The sequence below is a fragment of the Danio aesculapii genome, chromosome 2 (assembly GCF_903798145.1).
Source record: "Danio aesculapii chromosome 2, fDanAes4.1, whole genome shotgun sequence".
Taxonomy (NCBI): domain Eukaryota; kingdom Metazoa; phylum Chordata; class Actinopteri; order Cypriniformes; family Danionidae; genus Danio; species Danio aesculapii.
The window spans coordinates 6,717,309-6,733,105 of record NC_079436.1 but is presented as its reverse complement, the minus strand read 5'-3'; the positions used below and the strand labels follow the sequence as shown (position 1 = coordinate 6,733,105).

At 40.1% G+C, this 15,797-nt stretch overlaps 1 protein-coding gene across 1 annotated transcript in view; it reads right to left on the bottom strand.

The window, feature by feature from the left end:
• Positions 1–15,797, bottom strand: part of ak5 (adenylate kinase 5) — a 224,670-nt gene that overhangs the window by 140,561 nt on the left and 68,312 nt on the right. Inside the window, exon 6 of the mRNA XM_056471784.1 lies at positions 9,344–9,535. Within this exon, the coding sequence (XP_056327759.1) occupies positions 9,344–9,535 (192 nt within the window). The remainder of the gene's footprint in view (positions 1–9,343; positions 9,536–15,797) is intronic.

Below are 15,797 nucleotides of genomic sequence, written 5' to 3'. Positions count from 1 at the left end.
ACCACAGCTTTTGTTGTTTTTTGGTCACACTTTATTTTGATGGTCCATTTATTGAATTTAAAGGGCATCTATGGTAAAAAAATCTACTTTTCAAGCTGTTTGGACAGACATATGTGCATGTATGGTGTATAGACTGTCATATTTGGGTGATATAAGCACACCCAGTGCTTTTTTTTTCAATTTAACAACATAAAAAACGGTGGACCAATTGGAGCGGTTTTCAGATCAACCGCAACTTTACGTAGGAGTGCGGTCCCCCCGCCCACCAATATTGATTGACAGGCGCATCATCATATCCTCAGTTTGTTGATTCACGTCCGCCATTTTCAGCGTGAGTCGAAGCGATATCACTAAAGGAACACCCTAGCTCTATTTGTAGATGCAAGGCTCATTGGGCTCAACACAAGATCAATATTCTCCACATTATCGCTCTAATCGGAATTATTGGTTGTATCTTTAGGTAGGTTTGCAAACATGTGTACTTCTCATTGAGTCTACCTTATACTTCAGCCGTTTCCATTTCTCGCGATCCCAGAAGCTCCCTGTGATCTTAACTAGGTGCTGCTACACCTGACGCTGTGCCATGCATTTTAGAATTCTAAACATCGGTTTCTATCAGGGTACACACAATGGAGCGACGATTCGGGACACTTCATGTTTCTGCCGCGCCACAGAGAGTGTCTGGTGTGCCGTGTCGCGGCTTCGAGCAACGCATCCCGTGCTTCAGTCAAAGTTAATTCCAGTGTGCGTGGTTATTAGTCTTGGTGTACAAGCTCGGTACTTGAAACTAGCACACAGTCAGCTGTAAAACTATACAAAGACACAAATGATTTGTGCTCTCTGCTTGGTCTGTGTCCGAGTCGTATATGTACGACTGATTGTTGATCCTCTCACTCCTGCTCCTTCTCTCAGTCTGCCTGTCTCTGTTGCCAACGCAAAGCGGGTGAGCTCATGGCTCCGCCCCCTTGTTACATTGGGCGGGAAGCCGATACTAATCTACATGTGAAGCAACACACCCCTAAATCAGCGAACTGTGGACACACCCCCAACATGACACTTTTTAACACATTATAATAAAAAAATCTGAATTGTGTTTTAAACTGAACCTAAACTGGCACACTCAGAAGAACCATAATATTAATATTAAATCATAAAAAAGAGGTAAACTATGTGTCCTTTAAGTTACTTTGCAACTATTTCTCATTAGAAATAAGATTATAAGTAGACTGCTAGGTTGGGGTTAGGGTTAGTGTAAGTTTCTTATAGTCAGTTAAATATCTGTTGAAGGAGCATGTTAACAGATATTAATCAGACAGTCTACTAATACTCAAATGGACCATCAAAATAAAGTGTTACCAATTTTTTTCTTTTTTTTTTTTTAATTTAGTGCAATTCTAGCTGATTTTTCCTCCAGTGGGCTTTCCAATGTCAGTATAAATATGAATAGAAATGTTTGTGTGTCATCTCCACTAGCAAATGCTTCCTTTCAGAGTGAAGTGGCTCAATGCAGACCGAATGCTGTGAATGAGAAACATGCTTCTGTGGCTTTATCACACACCTGTATCCCCAAACATCTGCTCATGCTTGCACATCACCTGAAATGTGAAAAAAGCATGAAGTTTTCATGATTTGCTGTCATGTTTTTCATTATTTATAAGACTAAGTGCCAGATTTACAAACAGCTTGCACCAGCAAAAAACAGTAATCTCAGTATTTACTAAATAGGTGCAGAGAAGAATAGAGCTGAGATAGTGTAGAATTTGAATATGCATTTGTTTGAGTTTTCTGGTCATATTCAAATTTTATGGGAGGGGATTATGTAAATGAATCACAAACACATGGACAGAACACATATTCTAAACCAGGGGTGTCCAAACTCGGTCCTGGAGAGCCGGTGTCCTGCAGATTTTAGCTCCAACTTGACTCAACACACCTGCAAGGATGTTTCTAAAAAACCTAGTAAGGGCTGTTTCTCAATATGCGTTCTTCAGCGGTCTTGCACCCTCGTGTTCTTGTGCAACGTCATCATCAGCTGCCAAAGTTCAGTTCCAATACAGAAGACCGCAAGAACAGAGGACGCGTGAAACTTGATATCGAGGATGCATCGATGCAGACTTGAGCACCGAACTCGCTCTAGAAGTCCCAGAAGTCATAGCGACTGGAGGTGGGAGATGCAGCATTTTATTTAGATTTATTATTAAAATTCAGAGATATAACTTATTTACCTCAGGAGTTTCCCTAAATGAAACGGTGAAAGTAAACATGACCATGGACATCTTAATAAAGGAATAAACACATTAAGGGTGTTTATTTGCTGAAATTCGTTTTATAACCTGTTTTATTATATTATGTAACGTATATTTTTAATGTTTTTATGCAGAGTATATATTTTGAAAAGGGGAAAAACAATAAATCATTGTATGAATGCTGTAATGTTTAAATAATTTTACATTTAAAACATGTGAAGGTCATGTGACCATCAGGAAGAACACAGCATCTCATTTCTCACAGGATGCGTTCTCTGTTCTCGTGGTCTCCTGAGTTCGTTTTTCCGAGGACACCTGGCAAGACCGGTCTCCACAAGAACGCAAGTCCGTTCTCTGCATTCTTGGAATTGAGAAACAGCCAAAAGCTTTATTAGCTAGCACAGGTGTATCCGATTGGGGTTGGAACTAAACTTTGCAGGATACCGGCCCTCTAGGACCTAGTTTGCACACCCATGGTCTAAACATATTATTCACTAAATATGTAATCTTTAATTTGCTTCAGGAATTAATAAGAGGATATAAAGGAGGAAAGTCCTTACCCCCAGGTGGAGGGTTTCAATATCTTGGAGTTTTGTGAGGGAAGGGTGGAACGTGAGATTGACAGGCGGATTGGTGCAGCGGCAACAGTAATGCGGTCGATGTACCAGTCGTTGTGGTAAAGAAGGAGCTGAGCCGAAAGGCAAAGCTCTCGATTTATCAGTCAATCTACATTCCTACTGTGGTCATGAGCTTTGGGTCATGACCGAAAGGACAATATCTTGGATACAAGTGGCTGAAATGAGTTTCCTTTCCAGGGTGGCAGGGCGCACTCTTAGAGACCCTCCGGGAGGAGCTCGGAGTAGAGCAGCTGCTCCTCCACATCGAGAGAAGTCAGCTGAGGTGGCTCAGGCGTCTGTTTCAGATGCCTCCTGGATGGCCTAGGGGAGTGTTCCAGGCATGTCCCACTGGGAGGAGGCCCTGGGGAAGACCCATGACACACTGGAGGGACTATGTCTCTCGGCTGGCCTAGGAATACCTCAGGATCCCCCCGAACGAGTGCCTGGGAAGAGGGAAGTCTGGGGTTCTCTACTGAGACTGCTGCCCCCATGACCTGGCCCCGGACATTCATTCATTTATTCATTTTGTTCTCAGCCTAGTCCCTTAATTAATCTGGGGTCGCTATAGCGAAATGAACCGTCAACTTATCCAGCATATGTAGAAGATAAATAAATAAAAAATAAATGAATGGGAAAAATAAATTAATGAATGAATGAATAAACTTGGAAAAAATAACTAGGGTGAGTCGTGTAATACCAGCGTAATCTTAATTCGCTCAGACAGCGTGTGATCTGTTCTCCTTGCACCTGAACTGTCAAAAACACAAACAGGTGTTAAAATGTACATCTTGTAGACTATCTTGCATAAATACAGTCAGATATGACTTACTATAAGTAAACATAATTGTGTGAGCTGAGCAAATATGTGCTGTTCAAGGGTGCGTTTCCTAAACAACGACACAACTGAACAATCATAGTACGATGCATCATTCATTCATTTTCTTTTCTTAGTCCCTTTATTAATCTGGGGTCACTAAAGCCGAATGAACCAGCAACCTATCTAGCATATGTTTTACACAGCGGATGCCCTTCCAGCTGCAACCCATTACTGGGAAACATCCATACACACTTATTCACACACATACACTACGGACAATTTAGCCTTCCCAATTCACCTGTGGGTGAAACCGGAGCATCCAGAGGAAATCCATGCGAACATGGGGAGAACATGCAGAAACGCCAACTGACCCAGCCGAGGCTCGACAATTGGTCACCTACAGTATAGCTTTTGTCATGAGCCACGGCTCTGATCAAAATGACATATTTGTTTTTTAAAGTGCACTACGAAGGGAGCGCAATTATCAATATGAAGAACGCTAAAACATGAACTGTAAAAAACACTTTGAAGGCAAATTACGCCTAAGAGAGATGACTTTAATGTTGTTTTTAAACCATTCCAAGTTTAAATGCTGGAACATTCAAAAGGAATAGGGCATAGGGAGATAACTGGGAACAGAACAACACAGCCAGGAACTATGCTCCTAACTACAGCTCTAGTGATGCAGTTGCAAGCGCACAAGCTTGTGATGCAGTTTGCGAATGTTTGCTGAAATAATGTATTTGGGAAACGCCAAATCAACAAACTATGTTTGTAACGACGGAAATTGCAACCATAGTTGGTTAACGATGGTTTTCAGAAACGCACCACAGTCGAGTACTTTCACCTGCATGTAAACGATAAATATGTTGTCATCATTTGTTCACTTTAAGTCTATTTTGAATATGTCTATTATGAATATGTCTATTATTTGGACAATCAATCAATCATTGATCAATCAATCGATCAATTGGCCTGAAAAAATAAAACAATACTTTTCCTCAAAATAGGTACCATAGTTACCATACGAAAAAAAAGGGAGTAGGTTAACACTGACATCATGAATTCACGGTCCCTAAAAAAGGCGCAGTTGAGCTTTGCATAATATTAAAGTTCTTTGATTTTGAATAATATTTATTCATGAATTTAATAGTCATTATGGGCGGTGAGGTGGCGCAGTGGGGAGCGATGTTGCCTCACAGTAAGAAGGTCACTGGTTCGAGCCTCTGCTGGGTCAGTTGGTGCATTTCTGTGCGGAGTTTGCATGTTCCCCCTATGTTGCCGTGGGTTCCCTCCAGGTGCACATTTCAAAGACGTGCTATAGGTGAATTGGGTAAGCTAAATTAGTGTATCTGTCTAAATGAGAGTGTGTTGGTGTTTCCCAGTGATGGGTTGCAGCTGGACAGGAATCCGCTGCATAAAACATTTGCTGGATAAGTTGGTGGTTCATTTCGCTGTGATCACCCCAGATTAATAAAGGGACTAGGCCAAAAAGTAAATGGATGGATGAATGAATGAATAATAGTCATTATGAGAACAACAATAAAAAATTTACCTCAGATTTAAAGCTTCTAAACTTCAAATTTGTCATTTTGTAGCCAAAGATTTGTCATGTTTTTGTTCATTAAGAGGTACAGAACGGTGACTGCATTTGACTTAAGAGACTGCCAGCTGACAAGCAGGAAAGGATGTGGTGGAGAAAAGGAAAGGAAATGGTGCAGAAAAATTTGTACCATAACAACAGGCAACAAAATTCCAATGACTTGATATCATTATAAAATATCATTAGGCCACAACTAACCCAAATATGTTGTGTTTTTTTCTACATTATTTCACAAAGAGGCTTGATAAACGGTGTTCAATTTGTTTACATGACATCCCAGTTTTTATTCTTTATTTATATGTAAACACCTTTTAATAACACACCCCTATTGCCTTTGTTTAGTAAATGAAGAGACATTCAGCTTGTTAGATAAGTGGCTCCATTGGGATCCTGACACTAAATGCCCTTAATTTCTGGCTTGTTCTAGATCAACCTGTTTGTCTGTATGAATCACTCTGAGTGATAAAGATGATGCTGACAGCACTGGGATTAGGTGGTGGAATACACATCTGGTCACAGTCTAATGCTCAGGGTTTATGCTGCTTGACTTTTCATAAATTAATTTTGAAATGTGTAGAGGTATGTTATAGAGTCATTTACCTTTTAATCACAAAGCTGTCAAAATTATATTAATATGCAAGAGAAATGCATGTGATCCACATGATGCATGTCATTATCTACACCATTCTCTCAAATAACGCTTGTTTATTGAGCACATTTATAATCCGTGTATTGTTTATAAAGGATAATGAATGGCTTCATGCACTGTTACTCTGTTCATATGTGACATCAAAACAATAATACAGTATGTACATGGGCTCTGATCAGGATTTTTGCAGCCGATACCAAGTGTCAATTCCTTGTCATGGAGATTAACCAATACCAAGTACTGATACTGATGCTTTAAGCCTTATGTATAAGGCATATTCCCTCTAAGTATGAAACTTAAGTGGAGATCTCTCCTTACCTAAGAGAATAAATTAAAGATGTTGAATATAATTCCTTAAACATGTATGGTTATCTTGTAACCATTTAGGGTGGACATGTAATGGTCAGGGCTGCACGGTGGCACAGGGGGTAGCACGTTTGCCTCACAGCAAGAAGGTTGCAGGTTGCAAGAGCAACTGTTATTTGAGATGTTAGCTTGTTGTGAAATGCCACTGCGTTTAGAGGTAGCAGTTAAATGTCTGAGGTGTAGCTCTGTCCAGTATCTATCATTTAAAACCTTTTGGACATTTTGTGCATTACAATGGACATCACATATTAGTTCATGCTTCTTTTTTGCTTCTGGAGCATTTCATTTCAATTTAGTGCCATTTATTTTTATTTCGACAGTGCTTTTTTTACAAAGAAAATTCTCAAAACAGCTTTATACAAATGAAGAAAAGGGAGTAAAAGCAATAATATTTCAAACTGTGGATCATTCCAGAAATTCAGGCAGGAGGTAGAGTAGTGTGGAATACTGGTCTTGTTCTAGGGAACTGAAACAGCTTCAGTTCAGTTTGGTATTTATTAGTGCTATCAATCGATTAAAAAAATAAGTAATTAATCACACTTTTTTTTAGCAATTAATCACGATTAATTGTATTTAAAAGACTGAAACTTATAATTTGGGCTCTTCAAAACGTAAAATGAATGTAAACGCAAGACAAAAAACTATTTTAAATTCAAAATGTGATTGTTTATCAGAATTTTAGTTTAATTTGTAACACAGGTTTCTTCATGTAAACAACATACCTGCAATAAACCCTCAAGATCCTCAAACTGTTAGCTTGACAGCCATATTTATTACAGAAATAAAAACACAGGCATATTAATGAAATTTGAATTTCAAAACAACCAATGCCAATAAAGAAAAAATTATTTCCATGTTGGATTCTAAGTGGACTGCAGAAAAATGCCAAAATACAGGCGTTGCAAATATGGAAATTGGAAAATTATAATAATAAAGTAATCAATACAAACAACTGCAATCATTGAAAAGGTGTATTGCTGAAAGTTTTTTAACATTAATTATAATCCTGCTGAAAAATCCAGCTTAAACCGGCCTAGGCTGGTTGGCTGGTTTTAGCTGGTTGACCAGCCTGGTTTTAGAGGGGTTTTGGCCATTTCCAGGCTGGTTTCCAGTCATTTCCAGCCTTGTCTTTGCTGGTCAGGCTGAAAAATGACCAGGTAAATCCAGCTAAAACCAGCCAAAACCCCTCTAAACCCAGGATTGTCGACCAGCTAATACCAGCCAACCAGCCTAGGCTTGTTTAAGCTGTTTTTTTAGTAGGGAAAGTAGAATTTCGTTTAGTCCTCCTTTATATTCAGCCAGTTAAGACAGTCCAGTCTGTTGACATTATCAGGGGACAATGTGGCCGTTTTCTTTTGAATGATGTGACCTGAGAGTGAGAACAGTCTCTCATAAGCAGAATCACCGAATCACATTAATTCCAGTGCCTAATTTTGGTGCCACTGGTGCTACGACAAGGACGTAAGAAGAATCAAGGAGTACATCAAAGGCACCCACAGGTACGCGTTGTGTCACACCTAAGACTAATTCTTACAGGGACTTTGGTCGCACCATCTCTAAACATTTAATTGTAAACAACTTTGAGGGATACACCAACGACGATGTTGGTGCGCGCGACTCTCTTCAGATTCATCAACACGTACGAACGCGTACATCAAATTTGCTTAAACTAAGTGTTCTAAAGTATGGCTATATTTTACAAGCAAGGATTCTGACACCGCAACCTGAAGCAGATGCTTTACAAAAGTTGCGTTTAAGGGAGGAAACACGTCAAACTTAATGAAACATTCGAGGGCGCATGGAATCATAGCCGAGGAATGTGCTGCATGTCTTTGGCAGCGTGCGACATCCACTGCCCTTTTCAGAGTACATTTACATGGACACCAATACTCTGATTTTAATATGATTAAGATAATACTCTCATTAAGAGTCTACAATGTAAACAGCGATTTTTGATTACCTAAAGGACCACCGAGTCACGAAATTTGGAGGTTTTTCTTTCCTGTGGTATGTGGTATCAAATTCCATTAAAACAAAAAAATAAAAAAATGAAACAAACGAAATTAGATGAAACTCTGGAGGAAATGCTAGATAGCGTGGTAATGCTACATTAAGTATTATATACTGAAACTTTCCATCTAAAAGTCCTTCCTTGGTCTTATCCATATTTCTTTGCATGTTGAACACACGTCGGCCACAACAGGAAATACAGCAACTGTGTAATTGCGTTAATTAGTTTTTTTAACGTGTTAAATATTTCAAATTAATAATTAAAAATGTCTTTACATTACAACGTAAGTGGGTTTATTATGGGCATTGGGCACTAATAATGTAGAATCTAAAAAACAAACAAACCACCGACCCCCCTCCCCCACAAAATTAAAGACAAGTTGTGCTGTATATATTTATGTCAAGTTGTCATAGCAAAGACATCTCAAGCAATGTCAACCTTGTATTTAAAATGACATATCTGAGCAAATTACACTTGAAGTCCTTGTGAAACTTTTAGATGTTAGGATCAGAATCATAATCTATAAGTTAATGTGCTCCAAAACAATAATAAAATTAGCTATTAGACGATATAAACACCCAAAGCCCTCAGTTTTTCAAAAATCAATCAATGATTTTTTTTCATGTCACCTCATACTTCAGTTTCTCGTCAAATCTTCCAACCAATCAAATGCTCTCTATTATCTGACATGTCCCGCCCCTTCATAACGCTTCCCATTTGCTTTTCATTTGATGCATTTGAGCTCAACCACTGGAAGAGCTGTGATGAAAATGAAACACTATTGGCTGTTTTTTTAAAGGGGAGGAGCTATTCTATGTCACACCCTCTCTTTTTGTTTCAGTTGAAATGATGTTGAACACAGAACAAAAATGCACATTTCAAAGCACTTTACAGGACCTCATGAACAAGTGTTACTTTTCTTTTTAGAAGGCAGCCCTCAAATTCTTCCAGCACATCATTTTATTAAAGAGTTCTACCCAAGTGTACGTCTACTTTAAAGTTTGTAACAATAAATATTCAAACATATTCCTTACTGTGACGATGAGGCCTTTTTCTTGGAAGTACTTAACCAGGGGAATGGCATTCTGTTTGAAATTAGTCAAGCGTCGATCGATAGCTTTAGGGTTGTCATCCGGGCGACCCTGCTGTTCTGCGCGCTTCTCCAGGCGCTCCTTTAGACGCTGATTAGAACAAGCCAGAAACACCACCAAGTCTGGAGTACAGACCTACGGAAACAGAACAAAGGAAGTGAGGGTTGTAATGTCTCAATTCAAGTTGATACTGATGGGTAAGATCAAAAAGACTGCAGTGATCTTTGAATATATAGATATTAAGAGAAACTTTGAGCCTAATAAAATGTTATTTAAAAAGGCCTGCATTTAATATGGGTTTTGCCTCTTCATATTTAAATGAATAAGAAAATAAAATAAGCATATACAGTATAAAGTGTCTAAAAAAGGTCATATAATGTTTTGGGTAACACTTTCTATGAAGTCTGCTTGTTTAAATGTATTCGTAAAGCATGTATAATCCCTAAAAAAACATCCTTATAACACAATATTTAAAACACATCATGGTATTTTTATGGCTGATATAATACACGTTTTTTTAACCCTCCTGCCGTGTTCACATTCCACCCCTTCATTTAGTGTTTCCAGTCAAAATTGGTTTTAAATTGGTCAAAATTGGTTTCCCGTCAACAGTCTGTTTTTAACTGCTGTTAACCTCTTAAGGACCAAGCTGTTTTGTTACATTAATTTTTTTAATTTCTCTTTGCTATTTGGGCTTATTGGAACCTATTTAGAATAAAAACTAAGTATCACCTTTTGATATGATGTACTTTTAGAGAAAAATGATGTCCATATATGTGGACTCGTGGTCCGAATTTCCATAAAACACTTTCTCCTCACTGTTTTTTAATGCATTAATAACATATACATATTTTTTTGAACATGTTTTGACTATCAGAGAGTAAAAACAACATTTTTTTGCCCATTTTCTACAGTTAAAAATAGTGTTTGGGACATTTCATATGCTGCAAAACAGTTACAGGATGACACTGTATGTCTGTAACAAAATATAAAACTTTTAAAGTATTTTAAATTAAGAGCTAAAACGAGCTGTTCACGTATGTGGCCACTAATGCAGCTGCCAGAGTTCTTACCAGGTCTAGAAAATATAACCATATCACCCCAATTTTATCCTCCTTACACTGACTGCCTGTTAAGTTTTGTATTGAATTTAAAATATTGCTACTTACATATAAAGCTTTAAATAATCTAGCTCCTGTTTATCTAACCAACCTTCTGTCTGGCTACAATCCAACCCGTTCTTTAGGATCTCAAAACTCAGGGCTTCTGATAGTACCTAGAACAGCAAAGTCAAGTAAAGGAGGTCGAGCCTTCTCATTTATGGCTCCTAAACTCTGGAATAGCCTTCTTGATAATGTCAGAGGCTTACACACACTCTCGCAGTTCAAAACTAGATTAAAGACCTATCTTTTTAGTAAAGCATGCACTCAGCGCATAACTTAGCGGTATGATACACGAATGTGCTCCACGCAGGTTTTTACATCTTGTTTATTTACACTATGAACAGCAGCTACGCTAATTATTCTCTTTATTCTCCATTATTCACATTTGATCAATTTACAAAAAACTAATTTGATTAAAAACTATTTTGTTGTGAATATGTCATCATAACTTACTGGAGGTGATGTTTCAGATTTTTTTTTGTGGAACTGACATAATTTGATCCTTTGTTTTTATTGACGTTTACATTTGCATTCAGAAACTACTCAACCAATCTAAACGTCAGTCTGTTAGAAATCGCTCTACCGAAAAACACTGCATGTCATGTGACTTAACCAAAGCACATCATTGGCTTTACTTAGGCCTTCTCTTTCCAACAACAACAAAAAAAAAAAATTATGTTTGTCTTAAAGAAACACTGGCAGGGAAATGAACATAAGTATCATGTTGCCATAAAGGTTAATGTACAATTCTCGCTATTAACCAACCATTAACAAGACATCAACTACCTCAATAAAGTACTAATTATGTTGCTTATTAATAGTTAGTTGGGATAGTAGATGGGTTTAGTATTGGGTAAGATTAGAGGATTTAAGCACTAATAAACAGACACTATCTTTATTAGTAGGTAATAACTAGTCCCACACGAAATCTGCGTGCGCATTTAGCCCATCATTGAATTTTATTTACTTGTGCAAATATGTGTAAATTGATATTTATTCAGTTTTTAAATTAATTTAATTAATAATATTTTTGACTAATATGAAAACGGTCATATGATTTATTTACAATACAGTTCTTAAAGTAATATTATATTATATAAGATATGAGAGACTTGCTTTGTTCACCTAATAAGTAAATGGATTTGAATTGTAAACATTAAATAAAAGTTAAAAGGGTATTATTTTTAATTTCATAAAAGTTTTTAGTTAGGATACTTCCACATAAATATGCAGATTTTTTGGACAAAATTCTGTGAAATAGCAAAAAATGTCTGGTCCTATAGTAATAAGCCAGTATTTAATAGTCTGAATTGGTACACAACCGAAGTGTTACCCTTTTGTCATTTGCAGCAGATAAAGGCCACTTATATATTAATAAGGAACACGTTCCAACTGGCAGCACTCCTAATACTGCGTATTAATAGTTAGTAATGTAGTTGTATTGGTTAAATTATGGGATAGATTATGAGAGTATTTAGAATATGCAGATTAAGTCATGAATATGTACAAATAAACAGCCAATATGCAATAAACAGCAACCTTTTAGCTAAATGTGAGACTTGGTGCCCATAATAAAAAGAGTTACTATGTTATTAACACATTATAAAGCTTTTAATAGGTTTCAAAGATAATGCAACTTTGTTTTTGTCACTGTAAGTAATAAAAGACTGTGAGATATGATATAGTACTGTTCATATTTTAAGGAAACAATGCAGAGATACAAAACTATTCATTGGATGCCCTTCCAGCTGCAACCCAGTACTGGGAAACTACACACACACACACATGCACGCACGCACGCACGCACGCACACACACACACACACACTATTGTCAATTTAGTTTATTCAATTCACCTATAGCGCATGTCTTTGAACTGGTGGGGGAAACCAGAGCACCCAGTGCAAACCCACGCCAACATGGGGAGAACATGCAGACTCCACACAGAAATGTCACGATCACCAGCAATCTAACCAATCTAACAGAGATCGCTGGAAAACACTCATATAGGACTACAAATCTGCTGGTAAATGGACTAAAAGAAGGCAGGCAGCATACAGGAATGATCAAACAAAACAAGAAAAGGTTCAAAACACGGAAGGCAAGACAGGGAAGGCGCGTTGTAATGTCACTAAACAGATAACAAGACTCCACCATGAGTGACTCAACGTGAGCTGAATATATTTGTGTGTAATCAGTACTTGAGCAGCATCAGCTGTGTATGCAATCAGTCAGGATCAGGAACCGGTTGTGTGTGTGTGTGGTACATGACTGAGTTGTAGTCCTTGAAATGGTGGATTTGTAGTCCGTTAACACTTGTGAGTGTTTTCCAGCGATCTATGGAATTTTAGATCACTGGTGATCGTGACAAGAAATGCCAACTGACCCAGCCGGGGCTCAAACAAGCGACCTTCTTGTTATGAGGTGATCGTGCTGCCCACTGCACCACTGTGATGCCTATTATATATGACGACACATTATAAAATTGTTTATAATGCATTATGGTTTATAATATTTTTAAGATTATATAATTGTCACGGATTGGCCAGGCTCTTCCACCAGCATCACTCAACGATCACCGTCACCTGAGTATTAACCACACACAGCTGCACCCAATCACTCAGACTCACTACATAAGCACACACCTCACTTCACTCAGTGTCCGGTCTCGTTCCTACGAAGCGGACTCTGAGTGAAAACCTCCTGGTAATCACTCACCCTCGATATCAGCAAACTATACTTACCTTCTCTCTGTTTCTCCTAGTCTGTCCAGTGTTCCCGGTATCCTGTCTGCCTTGTGTCTATCGTCAGTCTGTCTTCCCCGCAAGCCCTCTGGTGTGTGCATTCGGTCTCCTTCAGTGTCTGTCAGCCAACCTGCCACCAAGGACCATCAGATTAACCAAACTCCAGTCACTTCTCATCAGTTCTCCTTGTGTGCTCCACTGTTGTAAATAAACACCGTAAATATTCTAATCACCTTGTTTGTCCGTCTGCTTCCCGTAACAGAAGACCGGACCACTACAATCAACAGCATGAGCACTCACGATCCCATTCAGGAGTTGGTGGACTCGCTAAAGAGAGTTTTATTGCCATCTACTCCACTTCCCGAAGCACCACCAGCACCGAGCACTTCTTCACCGTCCACCCACTCATCCAGTCCCATGGCTCGACCAGCGCCCTACTCTGGCGGGGCGGAGGAGTGCAATGGATTCCTTCTGCAATGTTCTCTGATATTCACCATGCAACCTGAATTATATCCCACAGATCGGTCCAAAATCGCGTTCATCATCTCCCTTCTCTCTGGGTCGGCTCTTCGGTGGGCAGAAACCATCTGGCAACAGTCTGGGCCGGTAACCAGCTCCATTCAAGCATTCATCACATATTTTAAGGAGGTTTTTGGTCGCGCCGATACAGAAGTAGCAGCTGGAGAACAGTTATACCATCTCAAACAGGGAGCCATGTCCACTCAGGATTATGCTCTCCGATTCCGCACTCTGGCTGCTGCTAGCGGATGGAATGAGCGATCTCTCCTCACTACTTACCGGCTCGGATTGGAGCCCAGCCTCAGACTACAGCTAGCAGCCCTCGACGATACCATGGGGTTGGAGAAATTCATTCAACAATCTCTCCACTGTTCAGATCGTCTGAGGGTCTATCAGCATGATCTTCCACCTGTACCCCAAGCACTCCTCCGTTCGCCAGAGCCAGCAGTCCCTCCAGAACCTGAACCAATGATCGTGGAATCTGGTAGACTCACTATCACGGAGCGACAGAGGAGGCTGACCCGGGGTCTATGTATGTACTGTGGTGCCGACGGACATGTCAGGCTGGACTGTCCCATTCGTCCAGCACGTCCCTTGGTGAGTGTGTTCAGTTCTCCCATTGAAAAAATGCATCCTCTCACCACCAATGTCCAGTTAACTACCCCTTCTGTATCTGTTTCAGTCACGGCCCTCATCGACTCCGGGTCAGCTGGAAACTTCATCTCGTACGCCCTCTGTCGCCACCTACAACTTAACACCGAAGCCTCGACGTACGTCTACCAGATCCAACCCATAACCAACGCTATCCATTCCCAGGCACGTATCCATCGCAAATGTGAACCTATCAATCTCCAAGTGGGATTACTCCACAAGGAGGAGATCCAATTTCTGGTTCTGGAGGGTGCATCGATGGACATCATTCTAGGGCGCCCGTGGCTGGTGAAGCACGATCCCATCCTCTCTTGGGGCACAGGAGAAATAAAGAGATGGGGTGAAGACTGCAAAACCAGATGTTTTCCCGACCTACCTGTTCAACGTCAGAGACCCCTTACCATCTATGTCACGTCTGTCGAAAGTCCAGTCGCTAAACGATCCATTCAAATCCCGAAGATCTACTCCGCATATGAAGACGTTTTTTGCCCCAAGAGAGCTTCCCAGCTACCTCCGCATCGGCCATGGGACTGCGCAATAGACCTGCTTCCAGATGCTCCTATGCCCAAAGGTAGGATCTACCCGTTGTCCCTTCCGGAAACTAAGGCCATGGAGGAGTATATTCAGGAGGCACTGAGTCAGGGGTATATCCGCCAGTCCACGTCACCCGCTGCCTCAAGTTTCTTTTTTGTGGCCAAGAAGGATGGAGGGCTGCGTCCCTGCATCGATTATCGAGTTCTGAATCAAGGTACCGTTAAATTCCGGTATCCCCTTCCTCTCGTCCCTGCGGCCCTGGAACAACTCCGATCAGCCAAGGTATTCACAAAGTTGGACCTCCGTAGCGCGTACAATCTGGTTAGAATACGCGAGGGGGACGAGTGGAAGACGGCGTTTGTGACCCCTACAGGGCACTACGAATACCTGGTCATGCCCTATGGTCTGGTCAACGCCCCCTCCGTATTCCAGAACTTCATTCACGAAGTCCTCCGGGAGTTCCTCCATATCTCCGTCATAGTCTATATTGATGACATCCTGATTTACTCCCGGAGTGAGGCCGAACACCGCCACCACGTTGCGGAGGTCCTACAAACCCTCAGAGAACATCAGTTGTACCTCAAGGCTGAAAAATGCTCCTTCCACCTACCATCTGTTCAGTTCTTGGGGTACATCATTGATCAGAAAGGGGTTCGCATAGACGAGGGGAAGGTCACCGCCGTTGTCTCCTGGCCAGAACCAACAACTGTTAAGGAACTCCAACGATTTCTAGGGTTTGCCAATTTCTATCGACGTTTTATCCACAATTACAGTCTCATCACCGCTC